The 20345-nt window shown below is 55.0% G+C and overlaps 1 protein-coding gene and 1 pseudogene across 1 annotated transcript; one reads left to right on the top strand and one right to left on the bottom strand.

Moving 5' to 3' along the window:
- Positions 1 to 1822: 1822 nt before the first annotated feature.
- On the bottom strand, positions 1823 to 10801 carry LOC144248455 (uncharacterized). The gene is made up of 11 exons (XM_077790619.1): positions 10727 to 10801; positions 10299 to 10383; positions 7327 to 7974; positions 7062 to 7149; positions 6183 to 6231; positions 5061 to 5170; positions 4191 to 4308; positions 3699 to 3798; positions 3085 to 3281; positions 2530 to 2667; positions 1823 to 2097 (listed from the first exon to the last, which is right to left on the bottom strand). Exons 1-11 carry the CDS (start codon positions 10799 to 10801, stop codon positions 2008 to 2010), a joined length of 1698 nt encoding a protein of 565 aa, XP_077646745.1. The 3' UTR covers positions 1823 to 2007.
- A 2750-nt stretch (positions 10802 to 13551) lies between these two features.
- LOC144248453 (class II histocompatibility antigen, B-L beta chain-like) lies at positions 13552 to 16501 on the top strand (annotated as a pseudogene).
- Positions 16502 to 20345: the final 3844 nt, after the last annotated feature.

Consider the following 20345-nt stretch of genomic DNA (forward strand, 5'->3'; position numbering starts at 1 on the left):
ATAAAGTAAAGCTCAAAATAAACAATCTACATTATATATACTTCCATTAATCTACATTTACTCACTTTTATTTTTCACTCACTCTCACATACAACAAGGTACCTTTTACTTTCAAACAGTCTACATTACATATCTACACCCTGAGTGCTCATGGAATGTTAATCCATCAACCCAGCAGGTTTAATCCTGGATGTCTCTCAACCCAGCAGAATTTTAGGTGTTACTGTTTTCCAACCCCAGATCCCCTTGGACATTTTTAACCTTCAGTCCTGCTGTGTTGTCCAACCCCAGATCCCCTTGGGCATAACCTCAATCCGCAACCCTGAGTGCTCTTGGAATGCAAATCCCCCAGATCCTCCTCTGGAAGGAGCCCCCAGAAAACAAACCCCCACAGCCCCTCCCCACCCACCTGATTTGGGAAGAATTTTCTCTGAGAGAAGTGGAAAAGAACCTGTTTATTTAACAAACAAAACACTCCCCAGCACTAAAAAAAAAATGAACAACACCAGATGACAACAAAACTCTTTCACCACTCTGCAGAGATGACAAATCCAGAAAGTCTCTCCTGGGGGTGGTCGCCCGGGTCTGGGCGCTGGGGATTGCTCTGGGCACTGGGGATGGCTGCTGCAGATCACAGAGCGCAGGCTCCCGGTGCTCCTCGGGGTTCCCAGGTCCCAGTCCAGAGCAGGTTGGATGGTATTCAGAAGAAGGAAAGGGAAAGAAACAGTCCAGGGAAAGAATTGGACTGCCTAGTTAAACTAACTAACAGAAAAAAGCAAAGGCAAGAGCGGAAGGAAGAGCAAGCAAACAAAGCCAGCAAAAGCAAGCCAAGCCAGCCCACACAAGCTTCTTGTGGAGAACAGACCATGGGGGGAGGTGAGCCAGCTGATAACAAGACAAAACAAACCTTCACTTTCAGAGTCAGTTCTGAGAGCACAGAACAGAATATCAAACATGAACAGAACCCACGATTGGGGATACAAACACCAGAACCTCACCCTGGGACACCTGGGTTTCCACATCAGCAGGAGACAGTTCCTTCCAGTCGAAGGGTCAGCGGCAGGGTCCTCAGCACACCCGTTCCTTAAATGTTATCTGGCCATACAGACAGTTTTAGCTACTTCTACAAGTATTTAAATCAACATTGGCTGTTTCACAAATACCTCTGAGTTATTACTGTCAGTTAGTTACAAAAATAAAAGCATTAGTTATTATTTCACAACTACAGCTATTTCTGCAAAAGTTAACATTCTAATGCATGACACATGGCATCCAGTTCAATATTTTGCAATAGCCAAAACTAGTATGTATGTTTTTCACACTGTGCACAAACTAAACTATCAGCCATGAATGAAGTTCTGAGGATATGAGCTACACAGGGGCCAGGGCATTGGCCACAAAAAGCTGACAAATTATATTACAGCAAAAGCAGTTAAAAGTGATTACAAACTGTACTGTATCAAAATCGTTGTGATTAAGAATAAGTTGCAGAAGTCAAGACATAAGAGCAAAAGCCACCAACTACATAGTTCTGTATAACAAACCCAGGGCAGGTGTTTCCCTTGCAGGGAGCCCTGGGGCCTTCCCCGGGCCCCTTCTGCCCTCTGGCAGAGCCGGTGGCATTTTCCAGCACACGCAGTTTGTAACCAAGAGTCGGGTGCAGCCCAGAAGGCTCCGAGCGCCTCCTCCCAGGCTGACTCTGCAGATCCGAGGCTGCTCTGGGCTCTGCCAGGGCTCTGCTGGGGCTCAGCTCTGGGCCAGGCTGGGCCCGCTCTCCCCTCACATTGCTCCGGGCAGCCGAGTCACGGAGGGAGGAGGAAGGGACACCTCAAGGGAGTTGAGGTTTAAGAGAGTTTTTATTCAAAAACCTGCCATACCAAACAGGCTGTCATAAGAGCTGTAACAAACAGGCTGTCCTAACTACCATAACCAACTAGCACTGCTAACTACCATCACTAACTAGTTGTCCTAACTAACTACTGTAACTAACAGCTGTCCTCCAGTGCTTCATCTCCTCCGCTGCTCCCTCAGTTGCTTTGCTGCGGTGATCAGAGGGGTCAGGCTGGAGAGAGGCTTGGCTGATGATAAAAACGGGTGCTGCCCAAAGGATAAAAAAGAAAGAAATGAACTGTTACTTTCTCACAGGCTCTGTTGCAACAGGACAAAGGGAAATGGTCAGAAACTCAGGAGAGGGAAGCAGGCTCAGGTTAGATCTAAGGCAGAATCTTTTTGCCAGGAGTGGGGAAACACTGACAGAAGGTGCCCAGGGATGTGGGAGGTGCCTCCTCCCTGGGAACATCCAAGCTCAGGCCAGGCAGGGCTCTGAGCACCGGACCTGCCTGAAGGTGGCCCTGCTCCTTGTGGGGCACCAGGGGCAGATGCCCTCGAAAGGACCCTGCCAAGCCAAACCCGGCGAGGATTCTGCTTGCTTTGCGTGTGGAACGCAGCGAGGCTGGAGACTATCGGAGGGGCCCCAGCAGAAAACCCCTCCCTGGTGCTGCTGCTTCCCCTCAGCCGCTCGGCATTCACCTGCAGCAGCTCCTGAGCAGACCAGCGCTGCTCCTCGTCCGGCTCCAGGCTGCACTCGAGGAAGTCCCGCAGCAGAGCCGACAGGCGCCGGGGCTCCTGCAGCTGCGGGGTCCCGTTGTGCCGGATCAGAGCGCGAGCCTGCAGGAAAAGCAAACTCAGCGCTCTGCCAGCTTCCTTCCCACCCACAGGTGCTCACAGCGACCCCGGGTTCTCAGCCCCAGCTCCAGGGGCACTTTCCTCCCTGGCAGAGATGCTGCTCACAGCTCATTTTCCTATGCCAACCAAAGAACCCAAACCCTGGTGCTGCCACAACCATTGGAAAGAGCTGATGCACTTGATTCACATTTTCAGGTCATCCTCAGAGCCAGAAGAGCTGCAACAGCATAAATCCCAAAGCAAATTGTTGCTGGAGACTGCAGAATATTTGTCTGTGTTGAGGCCCGAGTGCTCTGGGAATTCCCTTCCCCAGGTGCAGAAACCTCCAGCTGCTGCTCCCAGTGCAGGGTCACCCTGTGCTCACAGGGCTCTGCAGCCCCTGGAGAATTTGCCTCTTACCATGGCCCTCGTTTCCTTGAAGTAAGGAGGTTCTCCCTCCACCATCTCGATGGTCACAATGCCAAAGGACCAGATGTCCACCTTGGGGCCATAAGGAGAACTGGTCACAACTTCTGGGGCCATCCAGTGAGCAGTGCCCACCATGGAGCTGCGCCGGTCCTGCTCAGAGCTGAGCTGAGCACAGAGGCCAAAATCAGCTGAGGACAGAAACAAACACTGTCAAAGGCAGTTGGAATGAGGAAACCAAGCACCAAGACTCCCCACTCTCAGTCTGAGAATGCAGTAGTGAAGTGAGCTGGAAAAGTGCTCAGGGCTGTAGCCAAGGGAAGGTGGAACTGGACCCTTAAAGAAACCCTCAGCTTTCGTGCAGTGGCTTTTACTGATTCCCTTGAAGCTTTAGATTCCAACTCCTGCCCCTCTGGCAGGGCCATACCCAGAGCAAAGCCACCCCTGGCACCCTACTGCTCTCCGGAGCTCTCTGCAGGGGCAGCCGCTCTCAGCTGGCAGCAGGGGCTGGGCAGTGCCCCCAGCAGCCCTTGTGGGGCTCTGGCCGGCACTGGGAAGCAGCCCCACAGCCGCACCCGGGAGCGCCGTGCCTGGCCAGGAACACCCACCCAGCTTGACAGAGCCGGCCATGCCCAGGAGGATGTTGGAGCTCTTCAGATCTCTGTGGATCACCCGGTTCGCATGGAGGAAATCCAGGCCCTGCAGGCACTGAGAGAGAACAAGAAACACCAGGACAAAAACCAATGGCCGGAATCTATCACACAAGAAAGGACAGGTCCGAATTCTGCCAGCAGCAGCTTTGCTGTGACAGGCCAGGAGTGCAGAGCAGACAGGCTCCAGGCAAACGGTTCAGGGCAAAGCTGAGAACAGCACATCAAATCCAGAACAGACAGAGAGTGCCACAACAGCAGGAAAGAGAGCAAGAACAGAGCAGAAGTGCAGCAATGCTGGCAGGCCGTTCACTGCAGAGGCTCTTTCTTCTCCAGCTCATAAAAACAACAGAGAAACAGAGCCCTGAGCATGGAGCCACTCCTGTTCTCATGCCTGTATGGAAGGACCATCGTGTCCAAGCCGTGGCAGCCACAGGCAGGATCCCTCACCTCCCGACTGACAGCTGCCATCTCTCCTTCAGCCATGCGTGTCTGTCTCACAACGTCCTGCAAAGTTCCTCCATCCATGTATTCCATCACCAGCCAGAGATCTCCGCCAACAAGGAAGCTGGAAGAGGAAAGCAGTGGCATGGAGATGAATGTGCAGTGCTCAATTCCCCCATGGAAAAGCCTGGAGTGGAGTTTTGTTTCCAGGTCACTTGTCCATGAGGACAGAATCCCATGGAGAGACATTCCTGCGAGGCTGCAGAGTCCTTGGAATCTGCACAGTCTAAAGGAAGAGACACCTGTGAGAAAGGAGAGTCCTTAGATGGCAAGCAGGTGAAAAATGCAGTTTAGCAACAGCCCAGATCAGTGTGGAACCACAACACTGGCCCCCAGCTGGTTCAGCTTCTGAGCTCATCAGTTCCACCATTCCCTGCAGAACAAGGCAACACAACCCCCAGGGTTATCCAGGGGAGGAGGCCATGCAGCACTTGGGACAAAAGCAATCAGAAAACCTTTCAGAAAGTCCCTTCAGAAACAGGCAAGGCCAGTGAAAAATGGGCAAATGAGGCATTTGTGCAAACAAGGCCCTGGTTTTCCTGGCATCTGCAGCAATGCAAAAGGGCTGGGAAGAAGAAGCCAATGGAAATAATTTCTGCTGTGGTTTATCAGCACTTGTTGTAAGACACAGAAAACGGGGTCAATGAAGGAAAAACCAAACCAAAGCAACCAAGGCACACGGAGGGAGCGAACTGCCAGGCTGCTGTTTTGGGAAGATACGGCTGGGTCAGGCATTTTCAAAACAGGCTACAGACTACGGGTGCCAGGAAAGGTTAAGGCAGGGCCCGTGCACGGGATGAGGCCTGGAGCACTCACCTGTCCAAAGAGTTGACAATGTTGGGGTTCTTCTTGTCCTTCAGGAGCAGGAGCTCATTCACAGCGCGTTCCCCGTTCTGCCCTCTGAGACTCATTTTCTTTATGGCCACCTGAGGGGACATTGCAGACCTTTAACTGGAGGAGTCTGTGGCAGGAGGCCACAGCCAACACGGGGCGAGGCTTTTTGGAGCGACGGAGCCGGGCTGTGCCAAACTGCCCTGGGATGGGCACCAGAGCTCAGCAAGGGCCACTCCCACAGCCCATTGCTCAGCTTGCTGGGGCTGCTTACAGGACACATGGCCAGAGACATTTGGCCTTGCAAGCTCTGCAGAAATGGCCCCTCAGCTGTCAGCCTCCCAGCTCTAACCACATTCTCTGCACCTACAGTCTTCTCAAATAGCCTCAACACTCTCATTATTATTCAAATACATTTTGCAAGCAGGAGGTAATTCTGGTTCTGTGAAAACAGAGCAAAACAGCCGGGAACCCTTTAGCAATTCCATGGGATTTGGTCATGATTTCAGATGCAGCTGCTCTGTTTGGGATTGCACAACAAAGCAAACACACACATCCATTGCTCAGGTGATCCCTGTCACAGGCTGTCACTGACCCCAGACCCAAACACAACTGCAGAGTTTAGGAGAGAGCTTTGCTCTGGACATCCATCTTCTCATTTCTGTCCCTCTCTCTCTGTGGACAGCTGAAGTGGAACTAAAGTCCCAAATTGAGCCCAAGCAGGATCTCACCCTAATTAGGCCTTGAGGTACCCTTTGAAGATGAAAGGCAGGATGGAAAAACTGCTAAATAGTGTTCCTGTCTGCGGCTGGGGTGAAGATAAATTGGGCCTCAGTCTCCAACACTGATCCATTCACACTTTTAGATATGAAGAGCAAGCCAGCATGTCCTGCTCTCACAGACACCGCTGCCCTCCTTGCATCCCTTTGGGCACTCCAGAAGGACTGAGTGTGTCCCAGCTGTGCTCTGCAGGCTGACACTGCTCTGCCTTCAGAGGAGCAGCCTGTGCAGGAAAGCTCTGCTGGCCCCCAGAGCTGCAGCCACAGCTCCCAGCAGAGGGGAGAGCCCTGGAGAGCTGCCAGACGTGCTGGGCGTGTTGGCACTGACCTCTCCTCCAGTGGCCCGGTCGAGTCCTTTGGAAACGGTTCCGAAAGCCCTGGAGACAAAACAGCAGAGAAGAAAGAAGCAGTGCTTGAGGCCCTGGGAGTGAAAGCTAACCCAGACAGGAGATCTCTGCTGCCTGCAGCGCTCACAAACACCTGGGTGCATCGACCCTTGCAACAACAGCGCAGCAGCCACCAGCCCTCTGCCATGCCAGGTGTGCAAGAGAAAACTGAGACCCAACACGAAGGAATTGGGCTGGAGCAAATCCCAAATGTCCACACTTAATTGCTTTAGTTCAAAACCTGTTGTGAGCAATGGGTGTCTAAAGAACTGGAAAAGAATGCATTTCATCCTTTTCCATTTCCTGCCTAAGACCTGCAGGATCCACAAGGGCCCTGCCATCAGGCAGGTGATGCATTTTCCCCCAGAGTGCATCAGCTCTGTGTCTGTTGCTGAATGTATGGGCTCTACGAGCTGTGCTAGAATAGAGCACTTATTAGTTCATCTCCGGTTCCTGTTTCTAAACCTTTAGGTTGTTAATTCTGACCGGAAGATATTTTATGAAGCAAAATACTTGAAAGAAATCTCCCTGAGAGCTGTTGTCTGACAGTCTCCAGATGGTGAGTGGCTCTTTTAGGCAATCCAGTTCCAGACACAGAAGATCTCCCAGGTCCTGCTCCTTGCTGCAGGCAGGACACTGCCGGCCTCAGGGGCCTGTGACGGCTCCTTCTGACCACAGTTCTCAATTCTGATCAGGACTGAGAGACAGCAGGATGGCACCCCAGTGTCTGAAGGTGTTTGGAGCTCTCCTGACTTCTCCCTTGATCCTGCACCAGCACAGCCCCTGGGCTGCTTGTGCAGAAGTAGCTGCCGTGCACTTACCCTTGGCCAATCTGCTCCACTTCCAGGTATTTCTCGTCTGGCTCCTCCACGCTCACGATGTTCCCTGAAAGAAACCACGTGGAAGAGGCTCCCTCCCAGAGCGAGACCCCACCAGAGCAGAGCCAGAATGCAGCCCCACTCCCTGGGGCCGTGAGCCCCTTGGTCTCAGCTGGGGAAGGACAATAAATGCCCCTGTGACATTCAGCTGCAGAGCAACGCTGGCTGCAGCTGATGCCGAGACACACACACAGCCCCTGCTCTGAACACAGGAACAGAGCAGACGTACTCAGCTGCACCAGGCACCACTCCCCTCTCCCCTCTGGCTGCAGGGCTGTGCTGCTGTCAGAACCTTCAGCCCAGGATCCCACAGCGGAGGGAGGTTCCGTGTCCTCTTCCCAAGCACAGGGAGGTTCAGTGTCCTCTTCCCAAGCACAGGGAGGTTCTGGGTCCTCTTCCCAAAATGCTGCAGGTTCGCCATCATCTTTCCAAGCCAGGGGATGTTCACTGTCCTCTTCCCATGCTGGGAGTTCACCCTCCTCTTCCCAAGGCACAGGATGTCCTCTGTCCTCATCCCACAGCGGGAGATGTCCTCTGTCCTCATCCCACACCATGGGGGCTTGGCCATCCTCGTCCTGCACCAGGGGACATCCACTGCCCTCGTCCCACGCTGGGAGATGTCCACTGTCCTTGTCCCACGCCGCAGGAGCCTCGCCGCTGTATTCCCACAGCGCGGGATGTTCGCCCTCGTCTCCCAGAGCAGCGGGAAGTTCACTGTCATCTCCCGGCACCGAGGGAAGTTCACCAGCGTCCCCCAGAACAGCGGGGAGCTCACCGCTGTCTTCCTCCTCTTTGGCCTCCTCTTGGGAAGCAGAGGGAGCCAGAGGAGGGGCTGGTGCTGCTTTTGTGCCCTGTGGACAGATGGCAGCGTGAGGGACGGGAAGTTCTATCTCAGTGATCACCTTATTTGCCTTCAGCTGCACATCCAGCTGCACTAAGCAGAAATTGGGTTTGGAGTCCTTCAAACTAACAATGGGCTAAAGTCGACATTGCCACTTATTGTTGGGAAAACGATATTCCACTGTGGCTAAAGCCAGCAAGCAATCCTCTGCCTGCAAAACCAGACCTGCAGCTCTTCAAAAGCTCAGCAGCAGAAAAGGAGAAATCTGCTGGGGATCCCTTTGCTGCTGCTGCTGCTGCTGCAAAGACTCTGACAGGAACTTTCCTTCAGCCTCCCAGGCTGGCACTCAGCTGCCACACGCCGAGCTCACAGTTTACTGCACAATTCCAAACACCAAAGGTTCCTTTCCCACTCACCGGAGGAGGAGCTGCTCGGAATCCACACATGAGGTGCCCTGCAACGGGAGAGGGAACATGAACCAGATGCTGTCAGGAAAAAACTGCCTGTGGTGGGAAATGCCACAGTGCAAGTCAACCCCGAGAGAGCATTTTGCTTTCCCAGCGTCCCTCCAGGAGCCACAGTCCCTTCCCACAGCAAGAGAACAGCACAAAATGCTGGGCTGGGTCAGTTCTTGGCTGGGCAGGGAGTTCCCGGCTCTGCTGCCACAGACTCCCCGCTGGAGGGAACAGAACCCCCCAGGGCTCATTGCAAATGCTGTGCACGCCCCGCTGGCTGCAGACACCCCCTTTTTCAGCTGCAGCTGCTGGCAGGAGCTCTCCCAAAGCAATGGAGCCTTCATGGCCATTTGGTTACAAAGTCAGCTCGGGTCCAGAGGAAGAACAGAAAGCACACAGCAAGCGCAAAGCCACAGCACCGAGGGAAAACATCAACTTACGTGCCAAGTGGGTTAAAAAATAGCCCGAATAAGCCACAGAGTACAGCGTGCAAACTGCAGCAGCCACGTGCTGGATCATTCTGGCTGCGCTGCACACGCCTGCAGACTGCAGCCCTGCAAGCACACAAGGACACCCGTCAGGGCTGGGCTGGTGCTGAGAATGCCTCGGGCAGGAGGATCCTCCGGCACGGAGCAGTGCCCAGAGCCACTGGGGACACTGAGGCCTCCGTGTCCCAGAGCCACGGGAGCACCTCGGGGACGTGGCAGTGCTCCTGTGACATCACAGCAGCAGCTCACGCAGAAACCGCCCGGAAGGTTCTCCTGGGCCACAAAGGAGCACAAAGAACCCTCCCAGGGCACAGCCTATTGCCCAAAGGCTCCAGGAGGAGCTCTGAAAATGCAGCAAACAGGGACACCCCATAGCCCAGCCTGAACACTGAGGAGGAACAAGGACGGGAGCACAGCAGAGGAAACAGGACCTTTAGTCACCGCTACTTCTGACTAAAGCCAGCAAGCCGTGTTCCCGCGGGGATCTTTGTTCTCGCTCTAAAAACAAGCAAGGTGCTCCACTCGAAATATACAGAAGGCAGGAACTGGGCAGGAGGTGGGATTAGGAAGGAGGAGGAGGAAGATGAGGATGAGGAGCAGGAAAAGGAGGAGAAACAGGAGGTTCCAGTGCCCCCTGAGGCCGCAGCACCCTTGGCCCCAGGACCATCGCCCCCAGCTCATCCTGCAGGTGAGAGGGGAGGGGGAGCTCGCCCCAAATCTATCGGGGGGTCCCTGAGAGGGTTTTTATTGGGGTGTGTTTGGAGCTTGCAGATTGTGGAATTGAGCCCCAGATGTTCGTCTGGGAGGCCCAAATAAACCCCGGGAGGTTTTTTTCTCTCTGTGTGTGTAGGTTTGGATCTTGCAGGACCCCAAAGCTGAGCCCCCTGGGGGATCTTTGGGAGTCCATGTGGCCATTGCCCAGTGTCACCAGGGGGAGGACATTGTCCTGGGGACCCCCGGGGGAGCAGAGGAGGGGAACCCCTGGGACCCCCAGAGTGGGGAGAGCAGAGAGGGGCGATCCTGGAGCTGGGGGACCCCCGGCTGGCTGGAAAGGGGGGGAGCCTGGAGAGGAGGAACCCCTGGGACACCTGGGATCTCAGAGTAGATCATCAGGGGAGAAGGGACCCCATGGAGCCCCAACAGCCCCTGGATCATCCCTAAGCAGGACACCTGAGAAGGGGGAACCCCTGGAGCCATTGGACCCCCATCATCCCAAGGAAAGGAAACCTCTGGAACCCCAAAAGTGGAGAGATCAGAGATAGGGAACTCCTGGGAGTGTTGTTTTGGGCTGAACCTTGAGACTGTGGAGATTTTCATGGACACAAGAGTCCTGCTGAGTTCTAGGGATGGACTTGGGCAGGAGGAGCCTCCAGTCCAAGGTGCTCGCCTCTTGTTTTTCCCCCAAACCAGGATTTGTCATTCCCTGGGTGTGGCTGGATGGAGGAGGAGGAAAAGCCCCGGAGATGCTGCAGGAGGAGGAGCTGCAAACCCAGCCCAGGGAGCTGCAGGGAGGAAAGAGCCCCCCTGAGCCAGGAAGGTGGGCGGAGATCCAGCCGGAGCTCGGAGCTGGTGGAGAAGCCTCATGGCAGGGAGAAGCCCCACAAGTGCTTGGAATGTGGGCAGGGTTTCAGCTGGAACTCCCACCTGATGGAACACCAGAGGATCCACACTGGGGAGAGGCCCTACGAGTGTGAGGAATGTGGGAAGAGCTTCAGTGGGACCTCCAACCTCACCAAGCACCACAGGATCCACACTGGGGAACGGCCCTATGAGTGCTTGCAATGTCAGAAGAGCTTCAGGTGGAATTCAGAGATCATCACTCACCAGCACTTCCACACCAGGGAGGCCCTGCGGGTGTCCTGAGTGGGGGAAGAGCTTTGTGCGCTGCTCCAGCTCCATCCCCATGGGAGGATCCAGGCTGGATGATCCCCAGTTGTTGCAGCCTGAGCTGCTAAAAGGAGAGTCCACGGTAAAGAAGCAGAAAAGGCCTTTGCATGGTATCCACAGATGTCTGAATCAGCCATGCCGTGAGATGTTCAGGGTTTTCCCCAGCACGCCCATCCCCCTGCTCCAACTCTCAGCTCTCCCTGTCCTGAGGAGTCGGGGTGGGGGTGACCCTGGCCCCTGGGCAGTACAAGGTGAGGCCCAGTCAGGGAACAGGGAGGGAGTGGCCCAGGGACACAGGAACAGACACAGGAACAGGGCAAGGAGCAAACAGTCCAACAGCCCCTTGAGGGAAGCCTCCCGCGTCTCCCCAAACCAGGGAAATGCCCCCCAGGATCCCCACAATTCCCCTTTTTATATTATTAAGAAAGCTTCTCTGGAGGATCAAACTGATTCAACACAAAATGACAAAAACAATCAAAAGCGCTCATACGACAATTTTCAAAATGCAAACAATTCTGAGTCTCTAATGTCCAAATAGATTTTCTTAGAGCTGGCAGGAGGGATGTGGGGTTTTCTTAGTCTGGTTTATCAGGAGATGGAATCAGGAGCCTTCAGTAGGGACTGGTTCTCTGGCCCCTGTGGCAGTGCTGCTGGCTGTGACAGACTCTGTACGAGGTAATGTAGGTGGTGATGTGCCTGTTGGAAACTCCAAATAGAAATCATTACTTTTTAAGAAAAAGATGGTTAATTTAGGAAAACTTTCCTTTCTTCCCCACCAATTACACTCCTTCAGGTATTATGAAGGAACTCTGGGGAAAGGGACTAGTGGAGGGAGGCCATGGAAAGGGGGAAAAGGAGGTAGGAATTTGTGGGAACATAAAAAAGGGGTAATAGGACAAGGGAAAGGAAACAGGGAAAGTGGGAGGGGGGCAGGGAGGCCACAGGAATTGGGGAAGGGTATTAGAAGAAGTGGGACTTATCAGACAGGAAAGTTGTTTTGATATGGAGGTGGAGTCTTGGATGGAAGGTGGCTTATCGGTGTTCTGTGCTCTTTCAGCTTTTGGGCTGTTGCTGGGATTTGGCTGCTGGTTTTGGGTTTAATTTCCCCGGTAGGAGTGTGGAGGACTTCCATGACATGGGTAATATTTCGCAGGTTTGCAGTTTGGTGCATGTTTGCTACCTTGCACTGGAACTCCACCAGGTCCTGTCACATCGGCTGCTTGGGGGCCTTTTCTTCCTTGTATTATATTACATTCCACAATTTCTACATCTCCTAGACTGTGGAGTTATTTCCTGCGGTTATTCTTTTTTATAGCAGTCTGTTGAACAAACACATCTTGTTTGTTATCATTCAGGGTTATGAAACCGTATCTGTTTTTGACATTGAACCATTTCCTGTCCCCAGAACGTTCATGGCAGGGACTTTTTTACCTTGGCCAGCGGGTTTGCGTGTGTGTTGGTGATGCTGGACGTGGCGCCGGTGCTGGGGCGCTGCCGTGCGGGGCTCGTCCCGCTCCCGGCGCTGGCGGCCGCGCCGAGGCTCGGCCCCTTCTCCTTCCCGGCTCTGTCCCGGCCGGTGCCCGCGGACGCTGCGGGCGCAGGAGCTCCGGAGCAGCAGCGGGGCGGGGGCGGCAGTTTCGCCCCAGGACTGCGGTTCTGAGCCGCCCCCGGCGGGGCTGCCCGCCCGCCGGCCTCGCCCGCCCGCCCTCGGCCCCGGGGCCGCGGCTGCCGCTCGTTGTCTCCGTGCGGGACCGCGCCGCGCTCCCCGCCCGTTTCCCGGACGCTGCGAGGGCTGATCATTTCTAGGTGTTCTGGAGAGGGCAGCGAGGTGAGTTAAAGTGCACAGGAGGCCAGTGAGGGCAGTTTGCTTGGAAATGGCCCAACTGGCCACAGTTCAAGCACCTCTCGTTGTTAATGGGCACCACTGCCTCCCCCACCCCTTTGCTCATGGCCAGGGCTAAAGCAGTTTCTGAAGAAGAGGCCTTAGTGCAGGTGTCGACCATCTGTGGGATGAGTGGCTCTGGATTTTGGGGAAGAGCTCCGAGAAGCTTTTTGGTTTCCGGGTTGGCATTAGACATTGCCATTTTTCCCAGGAGTTCATCCCTGGCCTCTACATTATCAATTTGGCGATCAATGGCCTCTGGGAGATGGTCAACAAACTTAACAAATGTCTCTTCAACCCCCTGATGGATTGAAGAAAAGTTTTGGACAAGGGTGGTTCCACCAGGGATTTTTAAAAGAGCAGTCTTTGCAGCAGATTTGATGTCATCTAAGACATTGTTGGGCAGCATGACCTGATCCTCTGGTCTGCTGAATTCCCCCTCTCCTGCCAAAGCCTCAGGGCCTTCCTGGCCTTCGCCTAAAACTTCACTCAAGTCATACTTGGATAGGATTGGCTTTAAAAGTTTTTTCCACTGCAATAGTGCAGTGGTAATGTAATGGAAGGCATGGGGAATTAAGGTATGTCCTGTGAAAGTTTAGTCCAATACATTTTTAAAATATGGAGAATTGCGGCCATAGTCTCTGGCCGCTTTTCTCGACTCCTTCCCCTCAGTGTGAGGAATCCGCTCCCATCGCGGCTCCTTTCCCCGTTTAATGACGACAGGCGCCGCAAGGCAATCGAGATCTCTCACCAAGTCCAGGTCCCCATCCCGCAGGGCTCCTCCCTGATCCGTGTCCAGCCTCCTCCCGGCCTGCTGTTACTGCCGGGGTGCCGCCGTCCTCATCCTCTTCGGAAGGTGACTCGGGGCCTGCAGGCCAGCATGGCGGGCTTCCAGCCAGGCCCGCGTTCGGTTCCGCGGCGTGGGAACCGGGATGGGCTGGAGAAGGAGGGAACCACCCTCAAGGGCCCACTCGGGGATGTGGGCAGGGGACAGAAGGGGCTGGTCCCGACGGTGACACCATCGACGCAGCTGCGAGCGCAGGGGAGGGACCCGAGGCGGGGCTGTACAACTGACATTCCTGGAGCTGGGGACCAAACTGGGGACAGGGCAGTCGGGGACAAGGGAGCGGGGAAGGCTCTGCTGGAGTGGCCAGGGCCAGCCCGAGAGAGGGACTGAGTGGGGCAGGAGGCAGCAGGGAGTAGGTGACAGCCCTGTGCCCGTGGGCAGGGTCTGGCTCCCATCCCACCCATAGGGGAAGCAGGGTTAGGATCAGGGAGGGAGGAACACGGGGAACAAGAACCAGGGACCCAACTTTCTCACTTAGGCTTTACTAATTTAAAAATCAAATTGAAAATAGGATTAAACTTGCCCACTTTATAATTTCCACCCACTTGTATATCATAAATGCATCACCCAACTTTCCCCCAGAATGAAAGTGACAAAACATCTTCCTGGGAAGCCTCAGGAAAGTGCTCAAACAAAAACTGAACAAAAGTTTTAAGATCCCTCTTTTTAAATGAAACATTCCCTAGTACTAAGGTTGCTTTAATCTGAATATAAATCTCTCGTTGAGCTGGGGATAAATGATTGTCCATGTTCCCCAAACAACCCAAAATTCCCCCCCACGAGGCAAAAGGATTAACTTAAGATAAATGTGTTCATGTGTGGAGTTCTCCCCCGGGAACCTGGCAGCCCACGCTGCAAGTACTCACCAATTCGAGGGACACAAAGGAAAAGCGAAACCTCGAGGGGGCTGGTGGGCTCCTGCCGGTCCTTTGGATTCTGAAAGCTTCCCTTCCAAAGCGGCAGCCTTCCCTCAGAATTCCAAAGGGGTGCCGACAGGCCAGGAGAAACAGTCCTCACAAAGCGAAGGAAGAAGCTCCTCCTGGAGCTGGTCCCAAACGACGCTTGAATTCCCAAAGATCCCAGATCCGATGACCTTCAGGAGACGCTCTCTGGGACTGGACAACTGCCCAAGGTCCCTGTTCTGGGAGCCATTTGTTCCAGCCTGAACTGCTACGAGGAGAGTGCAGGGTAAAGAAGCAGAAAAGGCCTTTGCATGGTATCCACAGATACCACGGGACAGATACTCCAGGGACAGCAGCCAGGTACTGCAACAGCGACCCACACGTTATGGAGCAAAGAAGGACTGCGGTGGGCTGGCTCTGCCGGTACAACCACGAGTATCTCAGCCCGTTCCTCACGGAGCGCCGAGGTGAGCGTGGGGCAGAGCGTGTCCCCTCGAGCCCTGCTCTGGCAATGACCCTGAGGGCCCTCAAAACCTCCCTGGGAATCGCCCCAGAGCCCTCAGCCCTCCTTGTGCCCATCCCCGAGACCTTCTGTCCCTGCCACTGACCCCCGTGGCTCTCCCAGTCCATCCCAGTCTCTCCCAGTGCCTCCCGGCTCTCCATCTCAGCCTGGCGTGGCGCTGCCGCCTCTCAGCCAATCAGAGCGCGAGTCTCTGATGACTCATCAGTTGCCAGGCAGACCCGCAGCGCCGCGTGCCCCGCACTGGACTCGGCCTCCCAGTGCCGCGCGCTTCATTCCCAGTTCCTCCCAGTGCCGCCCCCGTCCCTCCCACTCCTTCCCAGCCCATTCCCAGTTCCTCCCAGTGCCGCCCCAGTCCCTCCCACTCCTTCCCAGCCCATTCCCAGTTCCTCCCCAGTTCACTCCGAGATCTCCACCCTCTGCCAGTGTCCCCCATCCCCTCCCCTCTCTCTGAGTATCATCCCAGTCTTTCCCAGTTCATTCCAAGTCCCTCTCAGTCCATTCCCAGTCTGCCCCAAGGCCACACCACCCCTCCCCTCTCTCTCCACGTTTCTCCCAGCTGATCCCAGTGTGTTCCCGCTCTCTCCCAGTCACCCCCACCTTGTCCATCTCTCTTCTGCCCTCGAGCTCCCAGCCCAGCCCCGGCACCTGCTCTGCTTCTTGGTGGATTTCTACCCTACCCACACCCAGCTGAGGTGGTTCCAGGGCCAGCAGGAGCTCTCTGTGGTGGCCACCGACATGGTCCCCAAAGGGGACTGGACCCACCAGCTCCTGGTGCTGCTGGAAACCTCAACCCGGGCCGGGCTCACCTCCACCTGCCAGGTGGAGCACGTCAGCCTGGAGCACCCCCTGAGCCAGCATTGGGATACAGGGGAGGAATTGGGGGCACTGGGACAGCCACTGGGATGTGCTGGTTTCAACTGGGAGGGAGTTGGAGAGCCTGGTTTCAACTGGGAGAGGAGGTTGTGGATTTGGAAAGGCTAAGAAGGGGTTTGAAGGATACTGGGGAGGATGGGATGGGGTTCTGGGGGTCCTGGTGGACACTGGGAGGGAGTTTGGGTGTGCTGGGTGTGACTGGGAGGGATGTGAGTGAGCCTGGAAGAGCTGGATGGAGATTGGGGATGGAAGAGCAGAGATTGGGACAAGGTTGGTTGTGCTGGGAAGAGACTGGGAGGGGTCTGGATGAACCCTGGTGGGGCTGGGAAGGGAATGAGAGAGAGTTTGGGGGTCCTGGGGCAGTGGGGGGTGACTGGAAGGAGGCTGTGGGATCCTGAGAGGGACAGGAGGGGCTTTGGTGGGTCCTGGGAAGGTGAGGAAGGGATCAAGAGGAAGGTTTCAGGGATCCTGAGTAGGTTGGGAGCAACCAGGAGGGTGCTTGGAGGGGCCTGGGTGCCTGTGAGAGTTTCTGGGGGGTCCTGACCCCTGCGGAGACCCCAGAGATGCTGCTGGATGCTGCCACAGCAAGATGCTGGCAGGAACTGGAGACTCCGAGTTGGGCTTCATCTTCCTGGCACTGGGGATCGGGTTCTACCTGCGCAAGAGAGTCTGGGGGGTCCCGTGAGTCGTATCCCACCTCCCCCAGAATGTGAATGGTCCCCCCGGGGACCCCAGCCCGGTGTCACCCCCTTTTCTCTGCCCACAGAGCTCCTGAGCCACTGGCAGTGAGAGCCCCTCCCCATGGCCTCGGGCCCAGCCAGGACCCCCCACTCCATCCCCACGCTGATTTTGGGGGGGTCGAGTGTCCCCCCAGCCCTGCTGTCACTCTGCCCCTGCCCGCCTGCTCCCAGTGTTCCCAGTAAAGCTTCCCAGTTAAACCCAGCCCAGTTCCTGGGGGCACTGGGGAGGGACTTGGGGGGACCCCACGGCGGGGCCGGCCCTGGGCAGGGAGGGCGGGTCCAGGTGGGGAACACTGCCTGCTGCGGGTCTGCCCGGCAACTGGTGAGTCATCAGACCCGCTCGCTCTCATTGGCTGACTCTTCTCCACCGCGTTCTCTCATTGGCTGAGGAGAGGCCCGGCAGTGCAGAGAAGGAACGGGAGAGATCCCGCCCCGAGCACCGGCACGGGGACAACAGACCCGGCCTGGGCACAGGGAGGGAATTTATTACCAACCAAACCACGGCAGCACCAGGAGAAGGGAAAGAAATCCCTCCAGCACCTTCCCCCACCCAACGGGGATCACCCACAACAGGGTTATCCACCATGGAGAGACGGGGACATCCCAGTTTAGAGCAAAGCCAATTTTATTGAGTGTACCAGGTGTTTATACAGGGATTGACTTGTATGGTGCTTATAGAGGGCTCTATTTTTGGTAACAATTTCCCATTGGTTACACATTCTTCGTGACATCCAGTAACCTGGGAACATTTATGTTATCACAAAGACTCACACCATGTTGCTTGGTCAGTCTTCTTGCCCTGGGAGATTTAAACTGTGTCTGTGTCTCCCACAGTTTCTGCTCAGTCAGGCCTCAGATATCGGGCCCCTTTATCAGCTCCATTGCTTTACTCTCTGTTTTATTCCCCATACGGGGACACCAGGGCTCTGCCCCACGGGGGTCACTGGGGATCATCCAGCCCGGATCCTCCCATGGGGGATGGAGCTGCAGGAGCACACCAAGCTCTTCCCTCACTCTCTTCCCTCACTCCAAGCTCTTCCCTCACTCGGGGCACTCACAGGGCTTCCCTTAGTGGTGCCTCCGTTGGTGTTGTGTCAGTTGAGAGCTACCGGAGAAGTTCTTCCCACACTTCCCACACTCGTAGGGCCTCTCTCCAGTGTGGATGCGCCGGTGCTCAGTGAGGCTGGAGTTGCGGTTGAAGCCCTTCCCGCAGTCGGGGCAGCGGTAGGGCCTCTCCTCTGTGTGAATCCGCTCATGTAGGAGGAGATTGGAGCTGGTCTGAAACCTCTTCCCACACTGGGGACACTCGTAGGGCCTCTCCCCAGTGTGGATGCCCTGGTGTCTTCTCAGGTGTGAGCTCCGCCCAAAGCTCTTCCCACATTCCAAGCACTCGTAGGGCCGTTCCCCAGTGTGGATCACCTGGTGCCAGATCAGGCCAGACCTGTGTCTGAAGCCCTTCCCACATTTCCCACACTCGTAGGGCCTCTCCCCGGTGTGGATGCGCCGGTGCACGGTGAGGTCGGAGTTGTGCTTGAAGCCCTTCCCGCAGTCGGGGCAGCGGAAGGGCCTCTCCTCTGTGTGACTCTGCTGATGTCTGAGGAGATTGGAGCTGCTCTGAAACCCCTTCCCACACTCCCCACACTCGTAGGGCCTCTCCCCAGTGTGGACCCTCTGGTGCTGGATCAGGCTGGATCTCCAGCTGAAACCCTTCCCACATTCCAAGCACTTGTGGGGCTTCTCCCTGCCATGAGGCTTCTCCAGGAGCTCCGAGCTCCGCCTGGATCTCAGCCCGCCTTCCTGGCTCAGGGGGGCTCTTTCCTCCCCGCAGCTCCCTGGGCTGGGTTTGCAGCTCCTCCTCCTGCAGCATCTCCGGGGCTTTTCCTCCTCCTCCATCCAGCCACGCCCTGGAAATGACAAATCCTGATTTGACAGAAAAACAAGAGAAAAGCTCCTTGTACTGGAGGTTCCTCCTTGCCCAAGTTCATCTCAGGAAGTCACTGGGAATCTTGTGTCTATAAGAACCTACAAAACACCAAGATTTAGCTCAAAAATCCTGCAAACTTCAAGACACAGTACAAAACCTCCCCAAACATAACAGCTCAGCAAATCCACCTCCAAAACATAAAGATTCAGCTGCCACATAAAACCAAAGCACCAACATTTAGCCCAAGAAAGCTCAGAAACACCAAGATTCACCCTGTGAAAATCGTGGATCCCCCTCCACAGTCACCTGCTGCATGTGGGGGGAGCAGCGCTCCTGGGGCTGGGGGGAGGCTGCAGACACAGGGAGGGGTGGAACCTTCTGCTGCTTCCTCTTTCTGCTCCTCCTCCTCCTCCTCCTGTGTCTCTCCTCTTCCTCACACTCCTCTTCCTCTTGCTATTCCTCCTTCTCCTGCACAATCCCACCTTCTCCTGCCACCTGCATCGTCTGACCATTTTGTTCCTCAAGCCTGCTTCTCCTTCCCTTCTCCTCCTGCCCCCAGGCCCAGCACCCACTGCCGGCTCCCTCTTCCCCCCACACCCACAGCATCCCAGCGCAGGGGCAGGGATGGAGCTGGGGCAGGTCGGGCTGGGGCAGCGCTGGGCTCTCGGCCGCTCCCGCCCGCACTCGGTCCCCACTGCAGCCGCTCCCGCCAGGACAGCGCGGGGGGGCCCGGCCTTGGCGCTGCCCCACTCCCACCTCCCCAAATTCCCCTCGCGGGGCCATGGGGCCGAGGGGGGGCGCAGGTGGGGTCCAGGTGGGGAATGCTGAGATAATTTTAAGAGTGGGTCCCCAAGAAGAAGAATTGGAATTTGTGGTAGACACAGGGGCAGAATGAACCTTTCTGTTAAATATTCCAAAAGGTTATAGTGTAAGCAAAGATACCGTAATAGTAACAGGAGGAAAAGGAGAGAGTTTCACAGTACCCGTTATTAAATATGTGGTAATAGAGGGAGAAACTAAATTTTGGATGAGGGATGTTTTCTTGGTCCCAGGGGCAGGTAGCAATTTATTGGGACAAGATTTACAGGTGAAATTAGGAATAGGGGTTGTTCCAGAAGATGGGAAGATGACAGCTAGACTTTTAAAACTAGGCCAGGAGGATGGAAGAAGAATTAACAAGGAAGTTTGGGCTGGGGAGGGAAATAGGGGAAGATTAAATATTGACCCCATAAAGATTACAACTGAGGAAAAAAAAATTGTCCCATACATGTACAGCAGTATCCTATATCTTTAGAAGGACAGGAATGTTTAAAGCCAGTAATAGAAGGACTAATAAAGGATGGGACATTAGAACCTTGTATGTCTCCCCATAATACCCCAATACTCCCAGTAAAGAAGCCTGACGGGAGCTATAGACTGGTACAAGCCTTAAGGGAGGTTAACAAAGGAACTCAGACCCGCTATCCAGTGGTACCAAATCCTTATACTCTTTTCAGTAAAGTTCCTCCCCAGCATCAGTGGTTTAGTGTAGTGGACCTTAAAGATGCCTTTTGGGCTTGCCCATTAGCCCAGGAGAGCAAGTTATCTTTGCTTTTGAATGGAAGGACCCACTAACTGGAGAAAACAGCAATTAAGATGGACAAAACTACCACAGGGGCTTACAGAATCCCCAAACTTATTTGGACAAGCTTTAGAAACAATACTACAAACTTTCCCCACTCCCCCTGGAATACAAATTATCCAATATGTGGATAATCTTTTACTTTCTGGGGAAGCTGAAGCTGAAGTTAGAGAGGCTACTATAAAGCTTTTGAATTTTCTTGGGGAAAAAGGATTAAGGGTATCAAAAGGGAAGCTGCAATTTG

This window comes from Lonchura striata, unplaced genomic scaffold, assembly GCF_046129695.1.
Source record: "Lonchura striata isolate bLonStr1 unplaced genomic scaffold, bLonStr1.mat Scaffold_127, whole genome shotgun sequence".
NCBI lineage: Eukaryota > Metazoa > Chordata > Aves > Passeriformes > Estrildidae > Lonchura > Lonchura striata.

Coding starts and splice junctions, on each gene's coding strand:
- LOC144248455 (XM_077790619.1), bottom strand. CDS start 10,801: ATGGAGCTGGAGCAGCGCACAAAGCTCTTCCCCCACTCAGGACACCCG. Junction 6,232..7,061: donor GTGGAGCAGATTGGCCAAGG/GTAAGTGCACGG, acceptor TTTTGTCTCCAG/GGCTTTCGGAACCGTTTCCA. Junction 2,668..3,084: donor TCAAGGAAACGAGGGCCATG/GTAAGAGGCAAA, acceptor CTTTTCCTGCAG/GCTCGCGCTCTGATCCGGCA.